Source organism: Lepidochelys kempii, chromosome 8 (genome assembly GCF_965140265.1).
Source record: "Lepidochelys kempii isolate rLepKem1 chromosome 8, rLepKem1.hap2, whole genome shotgun sequence".
Taxonomy (NCBI): domain Eukaryota; kingdom Metazoa; phylum Chordata; order Testudines; family Cheloniidae; genus Lepidochelys; species Lepidochelys kempii.
This window is the reverse complement of record NC_133263.1, coordinates 95,644,199-95,664,650: the sequence shown is the minus strand read 5'-3', so window position 1 is coordinate 95,664,650 and position 20,452 is coordinate 95,644,199. Positions and strand designations below refer to the sequence as shown.

At 44.6% G+C, this 20,452-nt stretch overlaps 1 protein-coding gene across 5 annotated transcripts in view; it reads right to left on the bottom strand.

Annotated features, from left to right (window-relative positions):
- SSBP3 (single stranded DNA binding protein 3) overlaps positions 1-20,452 on the bottom strand; it is a 136,823-nt gene that overhangs the window by 10,899 nt on the left and 105,472 nt on the right. For 3 of the 5 annotated variants that reach the window (XM_073357617.1, XM_073357614.1, XM_073357615.1), the window contains 4 exons: positions 8,468-8,548; positions 7,707-7,766; positions 4,156-4,222; positions 3,980-4,056 (listed from right to left, as the gene is read on the bottom strand). In XM_073357617.1, the coding sequence (XP_073213718.1) occupies positions 3,980-4,056; positions 4,156-4,222; positions 7,707-7,766; positions 8,468-8,548 (285 nt within the window). The remainder of the gene's footprint in view (positions 1-3,979; positions 4,057-4,155; positions 4,223-7,706; positions 7,767-8,467; positions 8,549-20,452) is intronic. The other 2 variants (XM_073357616.1, XM_073357618.1) reach the window with 1 other exon arrangement.

Below are 20,452 nucleotides of genomic sequence, written 5' to 3'. Positions count from 1 at the left end.
GCCTATCACAGGAGTCTCCGATCAATGTACCTGATCTTATAAGAACATATCTATTGTAATGCCAAGCCAGAGAATGCTGTGGCTCCAGGAGCAGGAATCCTCATGCTGAATTTCTCTGCCTCTCTCCAAGTCAGTTGCCCATCACCAACGGATCTGGGCATGCCTTTCGCAGTGTGCATCAGCCTTGCTAAATTCTTCTTGTCCATTCATTCAAGGTAAAATAGCATTTGTTTCTTCTGTGCCTGGACCAGTTTATTTCCTCAGCAGTTTTGCAAGGCTGGTTTATCTAGGAAACCACCACTCCCACACACGGAGCTAAGCACCCATCCCAGCAAACCACGACTGTAAAACGGATAAAGAGGAGGAGGATGTTGACAGCCAGCGACTGGGAAAAACGGTGCAGTCACTAGATGAAGTGCCTGATCAAAAGGGTTCTCCCTCAGACTTGCTCTGCGCTCCCTGTGTTTGCGAGCATGGCAGTGCAAGTCGCTCACACCACCCGTTTCAGAAAACGCGGGGTGGGGGGGTGGGTTCCATTCAAGGAGAGGAACAAAACCTGTGTGGCTCCCGGGTTTCACAGACACACACTCCCATTTTCCCCCTGCAAACTTCTACTCACTCAACGGGTTTCCCCCATCTCTTTGAGAGAGCCTAGAGAACTGCCCCCATCCCCCACTTTAACTTGACTGTGCGTATTCCTGAGGCTCTGTATCCGGACAGCTGTCCCTCTGGGACTGGAATGGGACAACTTCTATTTATCCCCAAAGAGCTCTTGAGATACACTTACGCTGCACATGGCTAGTTCCCCTAGCATGGGTATAACAGCAATGGAGACCACGAGGTGCTGCTTAGGCAAACAGAGTAAGACACACTCCTGAACCCTCTGGGTACGTAATCTACTCCCCAAGCCAGGTGTCCCACTGCTGAAGTCTTTCCCCAAAGCAGGGAAAGACCCCAAGGCTCTGGCAGCTTCCTGCTGCCTCCCCGTGCCAGAGCCTTTCCCCGACATGTGTCGCTACGCATCACCGTGTGGACACAGCCTGCCTTTTGCAGTGGCGTGTAGCTCCATGTATCCTACATGCCCTCCCAAGAGGCATGCAGTGTAGACTGAGTCAGCGGCTAAGAGGCTCTCTTCTCGCCACGAATGAGGGGATAAATAGGGTCTCCAGCAAATTCCGTGTTCGTTCCTAGGACTGGAGATTTACCTAATGCTTGGCAGTGTAGTACTCCACTAATATTTTTGATTTACACCAGTGAATTTGGGGTTGGCTTATTTGGGAAATTTGGTTTCTCATAAGACAGAGCATTTTGGGGTTTGGTTTTTTTTGGTTCCCCTGGCATCATACCTTTATTTGTAACTCAAAGCACAACAGCTAGGTCAACAGAATGGTGTTGCAGGAGTACAAATATTTCATTATGGTCCCAATTCAGCAAAGCACTTAAGCATCTCCTTAACTTTAAGCATGTACTGAAGTCCCATTGAACTCTTTGGATTTAAGCCCACGTTGACATGCTTTGCTGAATTAGGGCCCATTATCTTATCTACATGCATACTTTTAGGAGGATGAAAAGGGTTACCCGAAGAAGTCACTAGCAAATCTTAATTGATCAAATCTCAGTTTCTATGCTGAACTGCTACATAAAACCCCATGTTAAAACTTAGTACTTCTAATTGGTGCTGAAAGAAACAGCCAAACAGGCCAAAGAGTTTTAAAGGTGTTAGAGAAAGGGGAAAAGGTGCCTTTGTGCTGAGAAGCTGGGTGTCAAGCTTCAGCAAAATGTGAATTAAAAAGGGAAAGTTATAAACCCTTGGAAGCCCGTATTTAATAGAAGCACTGACGCATCTAACCTCAGCAGCACCAACAAATGCCTTTTTACTGTTCACAGAATTAACGCTACAATCATTAAAAAAAGAGATCGGAAGTCAAGAGTTTAAAACATGATGCTAGATTGTAAAAGATGACTGGTTTTCAGTTAATATCAGGTGGCTGGTACATGCCTGCAGGTTACCGTTGGTTGGATAAAAATGTATTCCATACAAATGCTTATTAAGTAATATTTTAGAAGGTCTTGAAAAAACACTTCGGGAAGGTAGTGGGTGTGCAGCATGTACACGGATTTATTACACACAACAAAAAGGGTGACTTGTTCAATATTTTTGATTATTTCATGCACGCACTAAAGCTTCTGGGCATCTGCTTCTTGAGCATTTTGGGAAGACTCAAACATGCCAACCGGCTGATGAGACTGCACGTCCATTTTCACAGGCTTGCACTTGTTTAAAGGAACATTAAACAAGGCGCTCTCTCTAACGTACATGCTCTAATAGTCCCGGCATAAGAAAGCAAGCCCTAACACTCAAAACTTTCAATACCACCTGGGACTGGGGAAAACCTATACGGTGCTTGATTAAAATACAACAGCTTTCAAGTTCCATGGCAATCACCTTGGTTTGTCCAAACTGCTGAGAGCACCCAGAACTTTCATGGCACTTTTTGCTTGGCTGATGCAAGTGCAACAGATGCAGACTTTTGTAATCATACATGTGGGACTATTAAGAGCTTTGTTGTACCAGTTCCTGACAGTGTCAGACCATTAAAATGTATAACCAAGCTATTGGAATCTAAGCTTGCCTGCAAAGAATGCTTGGGATTTTTTCTGAGGTGTGGGGAATCTAGCCGAGTTTCACACCCATGCCCAAGGAGAGGGATGTACATTTTTATTCAATCAACTTTTCTCCCTTCTTGTCAGTATTCAATAGTTTCTCATAAGTTAAATAATTTCTTAACTCTCTTCACACAAGACCCCTTTAGCTCAACAGCCTCCTGGGAAACCTGTGCAACGCACATTCATTTATTCCAGGGTTACACAGCTCTGAAGACAACACAGGAAACAAGAAGTCAGGGAGGATAAACCTACGTCCGAGATATGGTAGTACGTTGTTTAAAGTCTATCACAACAAACAAACAGGAGTGAGTCAACATAGTAGCATACAAATTCACTTGTTAAAAGGAATCAACACAAAGACAGAATAGATTAACCCAGATCTACTTCATTTAAAATTTACTCATAATTGGACTGGTTCCCCCACTCCCTGATATGTATGCAACCAAAGAGGGATTTGGCATCATTCAGAAATCGGAAGATTTTCTCGGATGTCGAGCTACTACTCATGCTAGTGAAAATTCAGAGGAGAATGATATTCCGCTAACACTAAAAAAAACAAACTGAGGATTCTTCAGTAACGCCGATGTTTAGCTCCTACCATAAAGGAAACTAACAAGTTTGTTGAATCTCCTGGGAAAGGACAAGAGCTTCTGAAATATACTTGGAAAAAAGTTACAGGGAAAAAAAAGGAGTCAGAATTTTTCTGTAGCTCATGAGAAGATCACTCAGCATATCCCACTTTGGGGGAAAATCCCTAAACCTCATCAGCAAATTTTTCCCTCATCGAAAATCCCCAATCTGAAGTTTAAAGGTAAAATTGGGAGAGGGGAAAGAGGCAAGCGTTAGATTTATCCAGGAAAGAAAGAATGGCTTAAATGCCAGAGAAGTGAAATAGTCTATTGAATAGGATAGGGAAAAACAGAATACAGAAGAGGGAAGCTTTATGTTCCCGTTATAAATGGCTTACTTTTTTATGTGGGCACTCCCTTTCTGAAGTGTTATCAAGGCAAGTTGGATAATGCATTCACCATCACTACGTGGTCACAGCTAAACAGCACTGCCTCCAACTAATGAGCAAGAGGGGCTTCTGCAATATCCCTAATGAGGATGCTGAGCTCTGAAGATACAACTGTTGGAACGCGGGCTTTCCAGCTGCAATGCGCGAATGTAAAATGCATTCGTGCTAATGGAGAGTATGTGAGAAGAACTCCCAGCTCTTTAAACCCCTAGAGATTGTTTGGATGATGTTTTGCTTATAAACTTTATGAAGTCGTAAGATGTTATTTGGCACTGGACAGGAGTTTAAGTTTACCTGTGGACCAGGACCCATGGGGCCCATCCCTCGTGGAGGATTCATCCTTTGCATTGGTCCTCCCATGTTAGGGTGCCCTGTTGGGAGTAGAATCAATGAAGTCATTATAGCAGAGTAACAGTGTTTGGCCCAAAGCCAACAGAGAGACACCTTCAGGCATCCTTGAGCATGTTTACCTTGTTGTCGTGTAGGGTCCATTGAATTGGGCAGCAGTGGCTGTGTACCAGGAACAGCCCCTGGAGGCTAGAAAAATTGGGGGTGGGGGGGAAGAAAAGGGGGTAGGGGGTGGGGGAGAAAAATAAGCTCTCAGATATGTAACCAAAATATGTAGTTTAAATTCAAGGCTTTAAACACAAAGAATTCAGGTGACGTGGTCTATTTTCTGGGAAACGAGGGACTTGTCATAACTTCCTCTGCTTACCCACAGCTCCTACCTGTATATATCTGTGGAGCCATCTCCCATGACGTGTTTCTCTAAATCCCTGTAATTTGCCCAACTTCGCTTTCATAACCCTCCTACTTTTGTTTCACAGCCTTTAAAAAAAACCACCCCCAGTTCTCTTGTAATACTTCACACTACTGTACTAAAGGTCCAATTCCAAGCTTCTAGTTGTAAGTAAATAGAAGGAGGGGACCCACATGGCTGCCAGGATGAGAGAATGTCTGATCAAAGCACTTCAGTGAAATGATACTGATGCCAATGTAATTTCAAGGTATACACTTGGCAAATATGCTATGTAAATATATTAAAGTTATTTATTTGCCAGTGAAGAGACATTTCATCTGCAAAGATGATTTTAAAAATTACTGAATAGCTTATGAAGATGGCCTTAGGACTACTAAAAATGTATATTTACTCATTTCCTAGTATCCCGAACACTGTATTTCTTTTTTCAAAGTCATACTCCACTTGGACAACAAATCTAAAGTTCAAAAGAGGACTTCCATGTACAGCTCAGTGCAAATACAGAGGGAAAAAAAACACAGATACCATACACCTTGGGGAAGCAAACTGTAAACAATTTTGAAACACTGTTGCTTTTCTTTTATTTGAATACCAACATGAAATAGATAATGCTGTAAAAATTTAGAGACTCTCCAATAAGGAAGGATGTCAGTTTACGCAGGCCAGGCAACACATCAATGCCATGAGTAGGTAACTCAGGTAACAGAGGGAAGGTTTTCATTCCAAATCTTTATAGATTTACAGCTTGGGAGACAGAAGTAGGAAAATAATAAACACACTTTTCATATATGGTTCACATTGCTATTAACGTGTTTCTCACCTAATCGTTACTGCCTCATTTCTTGTTTATTTGGCCCTGCTGTAATGTTTTTGCACCTCTGGATCTAGCCAGTAACCTAGCTAAGTTGTGAGAGTATTTCTCAATGCAGCAGGTTTGGTTTTGTTTTTTTTTTTGGTTTTTTATTTTCAAGTCAAATTAGTTTTATCCTCCTCATTAACTTAAATTATCAAGTGTATAAAAACAAAAAGCACAGAACACCGAGATTCTGAAGTTGCAACATTACAAATATATCCCTCACAATGCCCGTTCACAAACATTTCCGGTACATCATTGCAACTTGAGATCGAAAGGAACCACGACTCCACCTTGACGCTATTAGACAAAAATCAAAATAGTGTTCTACAACATGTAATTTGTACAAGACTAATATCCAGAGCACTTACAGATAATCCAGCATTTTCCTTGTGCTGTCCATATTTCAGCAGCAAGAGCTTGGGACGTCTTGCAAGCCTGATTTAAAGGGACATTGTAAAACTGCCCTTTACAAAAAGAGTTGTCTTTCTGCATTTCACCAGGCCTGGACAGCACAGACTGACTTGTCTGTTTAACTTCTGCTCCTAATCAGTTTCACTTTCCTGTTTTTACACACTAGGCAGAAGCTACAACCTCTACCTAAGGAAAATCTGAACGCACCTGTGCACTCTTATGCATGCACATGTGAGAAAATTGTCGCGTAGCCATTCTCAACTGGTGGGACATCAATAGTCCTAGCAGGGTGTCAAGCAGCTGATCTCATCCTCTGGTCTTCCATCTTTAGGTAAAAGAGATGTGCTTAGCCACTTGACTTCAGTCCTCTTCCCTGAACCCACCGTGCCAGGCACCAGAGAGCATGAGATTAAGGTCCTAACTAGGGGGAGGTCCTCCATTGTAAAACACTCCGAAAAAAAGTTACATGGAGCTGCCTAATCAGTGTCATTTTCCATGTGCAGGTTTCTCATTGCAGGGCTGAGAGATTTCACCAGCACTAATGAGGATGAGAATTCAGAGAAGGTGAAGGAGTTGTGTAAAGCCGGGTGGACCTTCCTTCCTCAAATCCTCCCCATTCGCTCCCTATAACCCCAAAAGAAACATACACTGTCCAGGACAGGCTTTTTTGTTTTTATTTTTAAAGATTCCTCACAGCACAGGGAAAAGCTGGAGTTAAGAGTTTATACTGGTTTCAGTGCATTATAAGAAGTTTCATCTTATTTAGTACTTGGTAAGATAATCAGTGTTTATCTCTACCAACACAACACTTTGGGAACCAAATCGGTCTCTTGTAACTGACAAGCTTGTTGGCTGTAAGACGGATTTCTCTTTCACAAGTTTTTCTTACAATCAGACAGCTAAACAGAGATACAGGGAAAAAATGGATGCCTAAATGTTTCAAACAGAAAGAATGCATATGCACCATTTGTGAGTGAGTTCTGGTGACCGAAAGTAACAAGAGCCACTTACTACTGGGGGAAAAAAGTCATAGCAAAGTATTAAAAATTAAATGGCGTTTTCTAAATCATATTTATAAAACAGTGTTTTAACAGACAGCGTAATGCACTAACAAGAGTAACAAGGTTTATTTTAAAAGTTTACTGTTTACTTTGTTAACAGTAAAGTGACATCTTATTGGAATAGAAACTAAGTAGGTAACTATTTTTCTGATGTACTTTGTGCTACACCTTTTGCTAAAAAGAAACTGAAGGAAAGTAATTGGTTAAATTCTTAGCATATGCTTCAACAGGATAAATTACAACAAAATGCCACAATCTTAAAACTCCTGCACATAAACAGGCTATGTTCATAATTATATGAACAAAACCCCATTTTCTTTTAAGCTGCCATAACGAAGAGGATAAGCACAACTAAAATTTAACCCTGCAGCTGATCGAAGTGTTCTGGTGGATCATTTCTCTAACAGCAGGATTATATGCATCACTTTAATTTTTAAAGATTCCAGGGAAAATTTACATTTTAAGCTAGCTTTGTTGTAAACCATCATCAGTCGCATAGCATAATTTTGTTTATATCAGCTGAAATCATGGGAGACAGTCAGGGAAAACCAAGAAGTTGTGCGATTATAAAGGAGAACTCAGAACTGCATATTACATGGAAGCTCTTTTGATAGAGAAGAAGCTGTTGGCAGTGGACAGAACACAATTCCTATGCCAGGTCCTGATATTTACATTTATGTGACGGAGTTTCTACCAGCAAATGGTTTCTTGAGATTCAATGCATTACAAACCCTCATGAAAAGCGGAGAAAATGTTGTGATGGAATTTGTTAATCAGTGAGTTAATGTTATTTGAATTGTGATACCACAAAGTTGTCTAAGAATATAAGAAACCTTCAGCTCCGTGAAAGTCTGGTTTTCCCCCCACTGCCAAAAAAGTTTCAGTTTAAAATCCCCCATTTAACTCAGGTAACAGAGGAAGGAAATACAATACCTGGTTTCCCATTCTGATGGGGGGCCGGGGACCTCCTGCATATCGCGGTGACATAAAAGGCTGTAATTACATGAAATTAGTTCAATGACAGGATGCACTCACAGCATAGAGATAAAGAGAATTACTACATTCCATACAGACTCTGGTTACAATCTACACATTTTTCTGGAGAAATCTCTTTTTTAAAAACGAGTTGGTAAAAACAGATCTTCACACTCCATTTTTGTATTTTTCACAGATTTATTTTTGTTGGAGAGATGGTTTAACATACTTGGACAGTACTATATAAGGCTGCTAAAATTAGTGCATGGGAGACCCTGACTATTAGACACTTTCCAAGTGAAAAAGAAAATTGGTAAATGAAGCAAAAAAAACCCAATGCCAAGAACCAAAAGCCAAGCACTTAAACCATATATTCATATCAGTGCTATGAATGCAATTTAAAAAAAAACACAAATTAACAAAATTCTCACACTATCACAGCTATGTATATTTGAAACTTACAAATGGACTTTCTAATCCATTGTCAACTGAACATACAAAATCAAAAGGAAACAAACATTTCATATTGGCGCTGGCATGATGTTGGAAGAATAAATTTGAGGATCAGATCCCCAGCTGGCGTAAATCAGCGAAGCTCCATGAGGGTCAAAGGAGCTATGCTGATTCACATCAGCTGACAATCAGACCCAACAAGCTTAAAGAGCAAAATAGAACGCAAGCCCCGTTATCAGTGGCCTACATATTTCTAGTGTCTTTACCTGACTGTGGGGTCCCATCATGCTGTTAGGATTGTGAGGTGGAGGCTGTGCGTGTGGCGAGGGCTGAGAACCAGGTGGTCCCTGTGAGGTCAGACAGTAGAAGGAGGTTATAGATTAGCACATGAAAGCGCAGAAAGAGCTAAAAAGGATTTACTGGTGGATCTGTTTGTAGGGAGGCCAGTCTCGTTTTAGCTGAGTTTCTATTCATTTGTAATGAAAGAACAATGAATAATGATATATGCAAAAAAAATTAATTAAAAAAATAGAACATCTGTCAAAGCACACCAGCAACCTTACAGTAATGGTTTAGAATTCAACCAGTCTGCAATGACAAATACATTTGGATACGCTTTAAAAAAGTGTGTGTATGGAGAGAAAAAAGTCTTCTCCACTACCCTCCCACACCTTCCTGAAGGTAAGGAACACCTTAAAGGGCTTCCTTTTGATTTGTGGGTCAAATGGTTAATACAAGGTATTAAAAATAGTGTTGAGGCAAAGATCTTGCTTAGAAGCACATCCCATGTTTGTGCCAGATATTTAAGTTGAAGCCTAGTTTAGCTCCAATAAATGGATAGCACAACTCCAACCCATTTCTACATGCAGGGCTGTGTTATTACCCTTAAAGATGCAATATCCTTCCTCAAGACGAATTACCTAAATGATGCAAGTAAAGTTTCTTTTGAGTAAAGCGATACTAAACATGTCTGGGGGAAAAAAGAAAGATTAGTTCATGTAGCTTTTAACACCACAAGACAGCAGTTTCTGACATTTTGGGGTTGAACACCAATCCCCCCCTCCCCCCCTTTAAAGCATGAAAAGAAAGTTTGTTTGGAAAATGTGAGCTCTGAGCAAGAATACACTGATGCATGTTAATGCAAAAAAAAAAAAAAATTTTTTTTTTCAAGTCCAAGAACTTGTAATTGGTATAGAAAGCAAATAAGCCTTGTAAGTATGTTATGTGAAGCAGCCACACACTTCAGGAAAAGCACAGCAGCAGATGTTCTATACCTGCCACATTACTAATTTCAACAAGTGTTCGCCTTCTAGCTGCTGCCAGCAATGGCATGGTTTGTTACCATGAGCAATTTTCTTAATTAACAGACATTAATTAGCCATTTAGCAATTTTGCAAGCATTTGTTTAGCAGCTTTCCTAAACATGAATACCACTGTGATAATGGTACTGATTAGAGGGGTCCCCTAATTAACAGTACAGGGAAGGAAAATTGAAATCACATAAATTAAAAAGGGAGGGGAAGTTAATGAAGGCAGGACATTTGCACCTGCAAATCTTTTGTACTACAGAAACTTGAGTGCAACCTAAATAAAGTAAGAGGAATTTTTTTAAAGTGTTACACAGAAAGACACAGCCACAAAGATTAAAACAGAACAGCCCTCTGTCAATCTTCCATGTTTAGTTTATATGCTCATATAAATGAATCTGTTGCATTAACAGGACATACATAACTAGTACTACCTTGTAATTTATAACTAGTACAGTAAGGCAAGAATAGTTCTCTTACCTCTTCTAGATTCATTGTTCTTGGCAGAAGTATTAACTCAGAATTGCAACACCCCACCATGCCCCACCACCACTTCAAAAAAAACCCTCTGAATATTTCCCCCTGCTGGCATGTTTGCAGAACTGATGTCACCCCCTCCCCAAAGAAATCCTTCCAAAGTAGAGGAGACAAAGCTAGAAACATCGCAATCTGAACCCCAATCATTTTGTTTATTTCACTGAGGCCCTTTTAAGCATTCCCTTCCTGAACTGAAAGAGGAGAAAATCCCATAATAAACCAACTATCTACTGAATACCTACTAGACAAGCACAGGGAATGGAGTCTGTCCAGAGTAATGGATCTCACTAGGAGAAATCAGTCACATGCAAAAAAATATAAATAAATCTCATTTTGCCTTTCTTCTGTGATGGATCCACTATGCTAGACAGAAGTCAGACCTCCAGGGAAGCTGCCAGTGTGATCACCACCCACCAACCATGTGAAGAAAGTAAATTTGGCCCCGGATCCTGCAATTGACAACATGCAGATGGACTGTTGAGCCTGTGAAGAACTCCACTGGAGTCTATGAAGTCCACTCAACATGCTGCAAATTGCAGGACTGGACCTTAGTGAGTAAGTAAAACAACAGTCACTACAAATAAAAGAAAAAGGTGATTGTGGGTCAAATGAAAGACACCACAGAGAAACCCTTGCTAGTTAAAACTGCCTCAAGATTAAAGAGATCCTTTATGATGTACATTCAGGTAGCTTTGAGCTCAAAAATGGCCATTTCCCACAAGAAGTATTCTCTCTCTCTATTTATAGATTACACACCACTCCCTCTTCATCCTGAAAAACATATGCAGAACAGAGAGACGGGCCTGTTGTCCAAATACTGTATCCAAAGAGAAAAGACCAACTCAATTTCGTAACGCTCTGGGAAAGAAGGAATTGACCACAAGTTGGGAAGAAACCTATAAGACTGCTAAGAGGGCTGATGTTTCTCCATCCAATACCTTGCATCTTTGGCAGAATGAACCCCAATCTCTACAGCATTTCCTGGTGTGCTGATTCATCTACCTGGGGAATGGGATCGTTTGTTCGCTGTGGCGAAGCGAGAGAATGTAGCCGCTTTCATGAGACTGCCCAACGCCATGAGCAAGGCATTACACCTTCCTCCACAGATGAGAATGGTTCAGATAGAAATTATTAACCAGACCGCTTCCTGAGAATGAAAGTGCATTTCTAAGTGGCATAAAGGCTCATGACGGATAGTTCCTTTTCCCGTTGACTGCTTTAGGAGGAGCTCAGTGTTCTAAGCCAAGCACAGTCTAGGGCTGTCATGCAAACCTGCCCAGCCAGAGAGAGTTGTAACTACAGGTCTACAAAAATGCAATAAAAAAGGAACCCAGCTCGCTTAACCCTCTGACCAAGCTGCAAGACAGGTGAAAGGATCTGGTGAGTCAGGAAACAGACACCAAGGATGGCTGTTTGAAAGGAGCATTAGTAAGGGCCAGTAGCACCACTTAACGAGATTTCGGCTCCCCGGGTGACCTAATCAGGAGGCAACCGGCAGCTACAGCTACACACAGTGAGAGATATCAGGATGCAACCAATGACTTCAACAGGGGAGGGAGCGTGGCACAGTGATGAGACTAGTCTCAGTGAGCACCTTCTCGGACCTTGTGCAAAAGGCCTTCTTTAGGGGGATCCTAAGGTAACTCCTGGGGAAAAGGAGAGGCATTGTCTGTTGGGGCTTCGCTGATGCCAGAATCTGTATGGGACTCAGTAAGTCCAAGGCAGCAGCAGGAGCTGAGATCAGGAAGCATCAAGGAACCACGATATAACCAGGGCTTGCTCTATCCAGAAGAGCACACGGTTTGATGCTGGAATCTCTGCCCTGTACTGGAACATGCCTGCAGGCTCTGCAGCTGGATTCAGACTCTGCAGGGGGAGCAGACAGGCAGTGTTTTGCTGTAGTCCCCAAGGGAGTTCCAACCCATCTGTCAGCAAAAGGGGGGAGGAAGGGGAGAGAGAGAGGCTGGCTTGCAGGAAAGGCCATTACTGAAGGGGATACAGACCAGCACCCAGTGTGAAGACTGCCTTGCTGTCCAGCACACCAGGAGGCAGTGCAGACCTGGTGGTGTGCCAATGGGGCGGTAAGTGCTTGGGGAATCCTTCGGTGCTCACAAGCACTGCACTCCAAATTAAGAGCCCTGCGCCGAACATGCCAGGAAAGGCTGGGGGTGGAGGGGTCACTAGTCTTCCTTAAAGTCCTTCCATGAAGGTTCTCTTCATTCCAAGAAGCCAAGCTGGGTTGCAGGAATTGACATGGGAAAAAACAAACCAACAGGAACCTTGTTTCAGGGGTTGGGGGGGGGGGGGAGAGGAGGGAATTACCTGAGAGCAGAGGGCTTATCCCAAGAGCCACATAGCTTCAGAAACAGCACTACTAAACCACCCTCTCCCACCAGCTGACACACCCTGGAGAATTACCAAACTGAGCAGATACAATTCCTTTCCATTGGTGCTTAACCTAGCTATGGGCAAGTGTCTAGGTCAACCTAATGGTTTCACACACGAGTTACATGGGTTGGCTGCATATCTAGGGGCTTTCGCCTCTGGGGTATGGCAGGTTGTCGCATAAGGAAAAGGCGATATAAACCTGGCATGACCTGGAGGGGAACCTTAGTAAGCCCTGGTCTACACTAGGACTTTAGGTCGAATTTAGCAGCGTTAAATCCATGTAAACCTGCACTCATCCACATGATGAAGCCCTTTATTTCGACTTAAAGGGGTCTTAAAATCGATTTCCTTACTCCACTCCTGACAAGTGGATTAGTGCTTAAATCGGCCTTGCCGGGTCGAATTTGGGGTACTGTGGACACACTTCGATTGTATTGGCCTCCGGGAGCTATCCCAGAGTGCTCCATTGAGACCGCTCTGGACAGCACTCTCAACTCAGATGCACTGGCCAGGTAGACAGGAAAAGAACCGTGAACTTTTGAATCTCATTTCCTGTTTGGCCAGCATGGCAAGCTGCAGGTGACCATGCAGAGCTCGTCAGCAGAGGTGACCATGATGGAGTCCCAGAATCGCAAAAGAGCTCCAGCATGGACTGAATGGGAGGTACGGGATCTGATCGCTGTATGGGGAGAGGAATCCGTGCTATCAGAACTCCGTTCCAGTTTTCGAAATGCTAAAACCTTTGTGAAAATCTCCCAGGGCATGAAGGACAGAGGCCATAACAGGGACCCGAAGCAGTGCCGCGTGAAACTTAAGGAGCTGAGGCAAGCCTACCAGAAAACCAGAGGGGCGAACGGCCGCTCGGGGTCAGAGCCCCAAACATGCCGCTTCTATGATGAGCTGCATGCCATTTTAGGGGGTTCAGCCACCACTACCCCAGCCGTGTTGTTTGACTCCTTCAATGGAGATGGAGGCAACACGGAAGCAGGTTTTGGGGACGAAGATGAGGAGGTTGTAGATAGCTCACAGCAAGCAAGCGGAGAAACCGGTTTTCCCGACAGCCAGGAACTTTCTCTCACCCTGGACCTGGAGCCAGTACCCCCCGAACCCACGTAAGGCTGCCTCCTGGACCCGGCAGGCGAAGAAGGGACCTCCGGTGAGTGTACCTTTTAAAATACTATATATGGTTTAAAAGCAAGCATGTGAAAGGATTCCTTTGCCCTGGCATTCGCGGCTCTCCTGGATGTACTCCCAAAGCCTTTGCAAAAGGTTTCTGGGGAGGGCAGCCTTATTGCGTCCTTCATGGTAGGACACTTTACCACTCCAGGCCAGTAACACGTACTCGGGAATCATTGTACAACAAAGCATTGAAGTGTATGTTTGCTGGCATTCAAACAACATACGTTCTTTATCTTTCTGTGTTATCCTCAGGAGAGTGAGATCTCATTCATGGTCACCTGGTTGAAATAGGGTGCTTTTCTTCAGGGACACTCAGAGGAGCCTGTTCCTGCTGAGCTGTTTGCCTGTGGCTAAACAGAAATGTTCCCCGCTGTTAGCCACGGGGAGGGAGGAGGGTTGAGGGAGTAGCCACGCGGTGGGGGGAGGCAAAATGCGACCTTATAACGAAAGCACATGTGCTATGTATGTAATGTTAACAGCAAGGTTTACCCTGAAAGAGTGTAGCCACTGTTTCATAAAATGTGTCTTTTTAAATACCGCTGTCCCTTTTTTTTTCTCCACCAGCTGCGTGTGTTTCAATGATCACAGGATCTTCTCCTTCCCAGAGGCTAGTGAAGATTAGAAAGAAAAAAATGCACTCGTGATGAAATGTTCTCTGAGCTCATGCGGTCCTCCCACACTGACAGAGCACAAACGAACGCGTGGAGGCAAATAATGTCAGAGTGCAGAAAAGCACAAAATGACCGGGAGGAGAGGTGGCGGGCTGAAGACAGGCTGAAGCTCAAATGTGGCGGCAGCATGATGAGAGGAGGCAGGATTCAATGCTGAGGCTGCTGGAGGATCAAACCAGTATGCTCTAGTGTATGGTTGAGTTGCAGCAAAGGCAGCTGGAGCACAGACTGCCACTACAGCCCCTGTGTAACCAACCGCCCTCCTCCCCAAGTTCCATAGCCTCCACACCCAGACGCCCAAGAACGCGGTGGGGGGGCCACCGGCCAACCAGCCACTCCGCCACAGAGGACTGCCCAAAAAAAGAAGGCTGTCATTCAATAAATTTTAAAGTTGTAAACTTTTAAAGTGCTGTGTGGCATTTTCCTTCCCTCCTCCACCACCCCTCCTGGGCTACCTTAGTAGTCGTCCCCCTATTTGTGTGATGAATGAATAAAGAATACATGAATGTAAAGCAACAATGACTTTATTGCCTCTGCAAGCGGTGATCGAAGGGAGGAGGGGAGGGTGGTTAGCTTACAGGGAAGTAGAGTGAACCAAGGGGCGGGGGGTTTCATCAAGGAGAAACCAAGAGAAGAGAACTTTCACATCGTAGCCTGGCCAGTCATGAAACTGGTTTTCAAAGCTTCTCTGATGCGTACCACACCCTCCTGTGCTCTTCTAATCGCCCTGGTGTCTGGCTGCGCGTAACCAGCAGCCAGGCAATTTGCCTCAATCTCCCACCCCGCCATAAACATCTCCCCCTTACTCTCAGATATTGTGGAGCACACAGCAAGCAGTAATAACAGTGGGAATACTGGTTTCGCTGAGGTCTAAGCTAGTCAGTAAACTGCGCCAGCGTGCCTTTAAACGTCCAAATGCACATTCTACCACCATTCTGCACTTGCTCAGCCTGTAGTTGAACAGCTCCTGACTGCTGTCCAGGCTGCCTGTGTACGGCTTCATGAGCCATGGCATTAAGGGGTAGGCTGGGTCCCCAAGGATACATATGGGCATTTCAATGTCCCCAACAGTTATTTTCTGGTCTGGGAATAAAGTCCCTTCCTGCAGCTTTTGAAGCAGACCAGAGTTCCTGAAGATGGGAGCGTCATGTACCTTTCCCAGCCATCCCACGTTGATGTTGGTGAAACGTCCCTTGTGATCCACCAGAGCTTGCAGCACTATTGAAAAGTACCCCTTGCAGTTTATGTACTCGCCGGCTTGGTGCTCCGGTGCCAAGATAGGGATATGGGTTCCGTCTATGGCCCCACCACAGTTAGGGAATCCCGTTGCAGTAAAGCCATCTACTATGACCTGCACATTTCCCAGGGTCACTACCCTTGATATCAGCAGATCTTTGATTGCGTGGGCTACTTGCATCACAGCAGCCCCCACAGTAGATTTGCCCACTCCAAATTGATGCCCAACTGACCGGTAGCTGTATGGCGTTGCAAGCTTCCACAGGGCTATCGCCACTCGCTTCTCAACTGTGAGGGCTGCTCTCATCTTGGTATTCATGCGCTTCAGGGCAGGGGAAAGCAAGTCACAAAGTTCCATGAAAGTGCCCTTACGCATGCGAAAGTTTCGCAGCCACTGGGAATCGTCCCAGACCTGTAACACTATGTGGTCCCACCAGTCTGTGCTTGTTTCCCGAGCCCAGAATCGGCGTTCCACAGCATGAACCAGTCCCATTAGCACCATGATGCATGCACTGGCAGGGCCCATGCTTTCAGAGAAATCTGTGTCCATGTCCTGATCACTCACGTGACCGCGCTGACGTCGCCTCCTCGCCCGGTATCGCTCTGCCAGGTTCTGGTGCTGCATATACTGCTGGATAATGCGTGTGGTGTTTAATGTGCTCCTAATTGCCAAAGTGAGCTGAGCGGCCTCCATGCTTGCCTTGGTATGGCGTCCGCACAGAAAAAAGGCGCGGAACGATTGTCTGCCGTTGCTCTGACAGAGGGAGGGGCGACTGATGACACGGCTTACAGGGTTGGCTTCAGGGAGCTAAAATCAACAAAGGGGGTGTCTTTACATCAAGGAGTATTTCAGGCAGGACTTCACGGAGGGTTCCTATAAGAAATGGTGCACCTAAGTTATTGTTCTTATTGGAAGAAGGAGATTAGTCTGGCCTCTGATTGATACATGGCTAGATTTACTTCGCTGCACCTTCTCTGAGAGTGACTGCAGTGTGACGTAGAGGAATGAGTCCCCTAGACGGGGGGGTGGGGGGGGGGCAGCAAATGAGTACAAAACAAATCTGGTCTATTTCTTGTTTTGATACACTCCATCTATCTTTTCCATCTTTGGCTGGCAGCAGACGGTGCAGTAGGACTGCATGCCATCCTCATCTCATGGCTGCCCGGCAGAAGATGATGCAATAGGACTGCTAGCAATCCATAACGCCTGCCTGCTCACCATAAGATGGTTCAATAGGACTGACTGCAGGACTAAAGAGAGTGACTTGATCAAGTCACTCCAAATTTAGTCCCTGAGCCCACGTCTGCCCAGGCGCTCCTGGCCGACGTGGCCAGGAGCACCTCAGACATGACGATGATGGTTACCAGTCCTATTGCACCGTCTGCTGCCACAAGGCAATGGGTTGCTGCTACTGTGTAGCAATGCCGTACCGCGACTGCCAGCACCCAGGAGACATACGGTGACAGTGAGCTGAGCGGGCTCCATGCTTGCCATGGTATGGCATCTGCACAGGTAACTCAGGAAAAAAGGCGTGAAACGATGGTCTGCCCTTGCTTTCACGGAGGGAGGGAGGGAGCGGGGGCCTGACGATATGTACCCAGAACCACCCGCGACAATGTTTTAGCCCCATCAGGCATTGGGATCTCAACCCAGAATTCCAATGGGCAGTGGAGACTGCGGGAACTGTGGGATAGCTACCCACAATGCAACGCTCCGGAAGTCGACGCTTGCCTCGATACTGTGGAAGCACTCCGCCGAGTTAATGCACTTAGAGCATTTTCTGTGGGGACACACACACTCATAGAATATCAGGGTTGGAAGGGACCTCAGGAGGCCATCTAGTCCAACCCCCTGCTCAAAGCAGGACCAATCCCCAATTAAATCATCCCAGCCAGGGCTTTGTCAAGCCTGACCTTAAAAACTTCTAAGGAAGGAGATTCCACAACCTCCCTAGGTAACACATTCCAGTGTTTCACCACCCTCCTAGTGAAAAAGTTTTTCCTAATATCCAATCTAAACCTCCTCCACTGCAACTTGAGACCATTACTCCTTGTCCTGTCCTCTTCTACCACTGAGAATAGTCTAGAACCATCCTCTCTGGAACCACTTCTCAGGTAGTTAAAAGCAGCTATCAAATCCCCCCTCATTCTTCTCTTCTGCAGACTAAACATTTCCAGTTCCCTCAGCCTCTCCTCATAAGTCATGTGTTCCAGACCCCTAATCATTTTTGTTGCCCTTCGCTGGACTCTCTCCAATTTATCCACATCCTTCTTGTAGCGTGGGGCCCAAAACTGGACACAGTACTCCAGATGAGGCCTCACCAATGTCGAATAGAGGGGGACCATCACGTCCCGAGATCTGCTGGCTATGCCCCTACTTATACATCCTAAAATGCCATTGGCCTTCTTGGCACACTGCTGACTCATATCCAGCTTCTCGTCCACTGTCACCCCTAGGTCCTTTTCCGCAGTACTGCTGCCGAGCCATTCGGTCCCTAGTCTGTAGCTGTGCATTGGGTTCTTCCGTCCTAAGTGCAGGACCCTGCACTTATCCTTATTGAACCTCATCAGGTTTCTTTTGGCCCAATCCTCCAATTTGTCTAGGTCCCTCTGTATCCTATCCCTGCCCTCCAGCGTATATATATACCGATTTCTAAAAAACCGACTTCTATAAATTCGACCTAATTTCATAGTATAGACATACCCTAAGAATGGTTTCAGAGTACACCAGGTATACTGCTGCTTTGATGGGAATGGAGTAAGAAGACTATGACGACATATGACAGTTTCCCTACCACCAGGAGGTACTGCTTCTTCTAGGGTGACCAGACAGCAAGTGTGAAAAATCAGGACAGGGAGTCGGGGGGGGGGGGGGGGTGTCATAGGAGCCTATATAAGAAAAAGACCCAAAAACTGGGACTGTCCCTATAAAATCGGGACATCTGGTCACCCTAGCTTCTTCTATCTACATCCGGGGAGAGACCAATGAAAGTCATTAACCGTTACAGTTAAGCTGCTTTTTAAAATAAGGCTAAAAGATGGATTTCTCATTTTGCCACACATCTCAGTAACACCTTCTGCCTTTATCTTAAATGGACTTCAGTTTCAGAGCGGAATGGTCTACTGTTAATTGCACAAGGCATCAGAGGGATAAAAAAAGTAGTAAAGATCATTATCATTCCTAAAAGCATCGTTAGGGAACTGCTACAGGAAATCCAGTGGCTTCCCCAAAATGCGAGTACCTCTTTTTGGAAAAATCAAGGTAGCCAGCGACTTTTAATTAACTTTCAAGAAACTTCTAGCCAGTGAACACACATGCCCAAATGGTCAGTTACATTCCTCCAAAAATGTAAAGATCTCAGAGAAGAATTGAGAATAGTCAATGTCCTGCCTGAACACTGATTTCAATAGAATCAGTGACACCTCGTCTGTGGCTAAAGCTGTTATCGGCAAGAACATTTCAGCCTGGGTTCAACGACAGCGTGGAGAAGGACTGGAAGTGGCATAGGAGAACAGCACTGCTGAAGCTGTGCAGAGAACAGTAATGCACAGCAAGAGTTTCAAAACACACCCATCATTAAATTGCCCTGACAAATAAAGCTGCACTTTCGTCACAGCAGAGTTAAGCACCCACAATGCAGCCGTGACTCAGCTTCTGCCGAAGAGGAGTTTTCCATATACCAGCGTGCAAGTAGGTGTGGTTAACATACATTTAGGGCATTGTTGTAAAGCAGACTGAAATTTTGGAGCTATGATTAAAGCTTTAAGACCAGGAAATCTATTTCACAGAATAAGTGTTTCAGAGTAAAAGATCAGCAATTTGACAGAGAATGAATACCCCACCCCACCTTCAAATTGGAAGTACATCTTGGGATTTTTTGTGACTGAAATGCATCAACTGTGGACTCGGTGCTTTTCCCCTTAAGATGCTGTCTACCTTCTTCTAACAAGCCTTGTCATATGGTTTAGAAGGAGTTAGATGAGGGCACAGACTGCTTACAGTTGTGTTTGAGAACAGTTTCAGGTACCGTTTAAGCCACTTGGAAAAGGAGTTCGACACTCAGATATTTGAAAACATCCATGCCTCAATCTGGAATTGGCCATTGCTATTGCTTGGGGCTTTCATCTTTTGACCCTTCCATTCCTAATGGAACAGCTGCGTGAAGGTATACTCCGCTCACGCTCAACTAGCCCGGGCTTTTCCCCTGCTGAAGTGTTACATGAGAACAATCACCTGGGACAAAGCAGCAGAGGTTAAAAGCGACACTTGCATGCATGAAGCAAGCGCGCAGTCTGACATGTGTGTCACCTCCCACCCAAATTACATGGAAAAGCATTAGAGTGGTTCTGCCCTACCTGCCGGTGTTAATTAAAAGGGGAGAGATCAATCTCCGCTCTTAAGTAAGACTGATCAGCAAGTAGATCATTGCAATTCACAACAGCACATTTCTGAATTCCTCTAAAGAAAAGCTGGTCTTGGACTGGGATCTGTCTGCATGCTTCCAAGCAGACAGTCCTTTTTTCTGGTACAGCTTGCTTAATCTCCAAAAAGTTCACAATTTGCCAAAATACAGCTCAGCATAAAGAGCAGCAGCGGTTAATTGAGTCCTTTCCAAGAAGTTCCAAATCTTTGCCCCCTCTTCCCCATCCGCTCCACAATAGACAGACAGACAGTAATGGCCCTGTGCAAGCTGCAAGCACGCGAGAAATTGTAACATACTCCCAGGAAACTCAAGACTTTGTGAAACATTTTGTTGGCAAGCAGCACATGGCAGTAAATCAAATCCTCATGGCCACATTATTGTTCAATAGTAATGCTCATGACAGCTACTTCTGGATAATATAACTGCAGATGTACAGTTTATGCAAACATCTCGGCAAACACTGCATGCTCTTTCAACTTGTTATGCAGCATGGGAGGAGCTGGATGTTT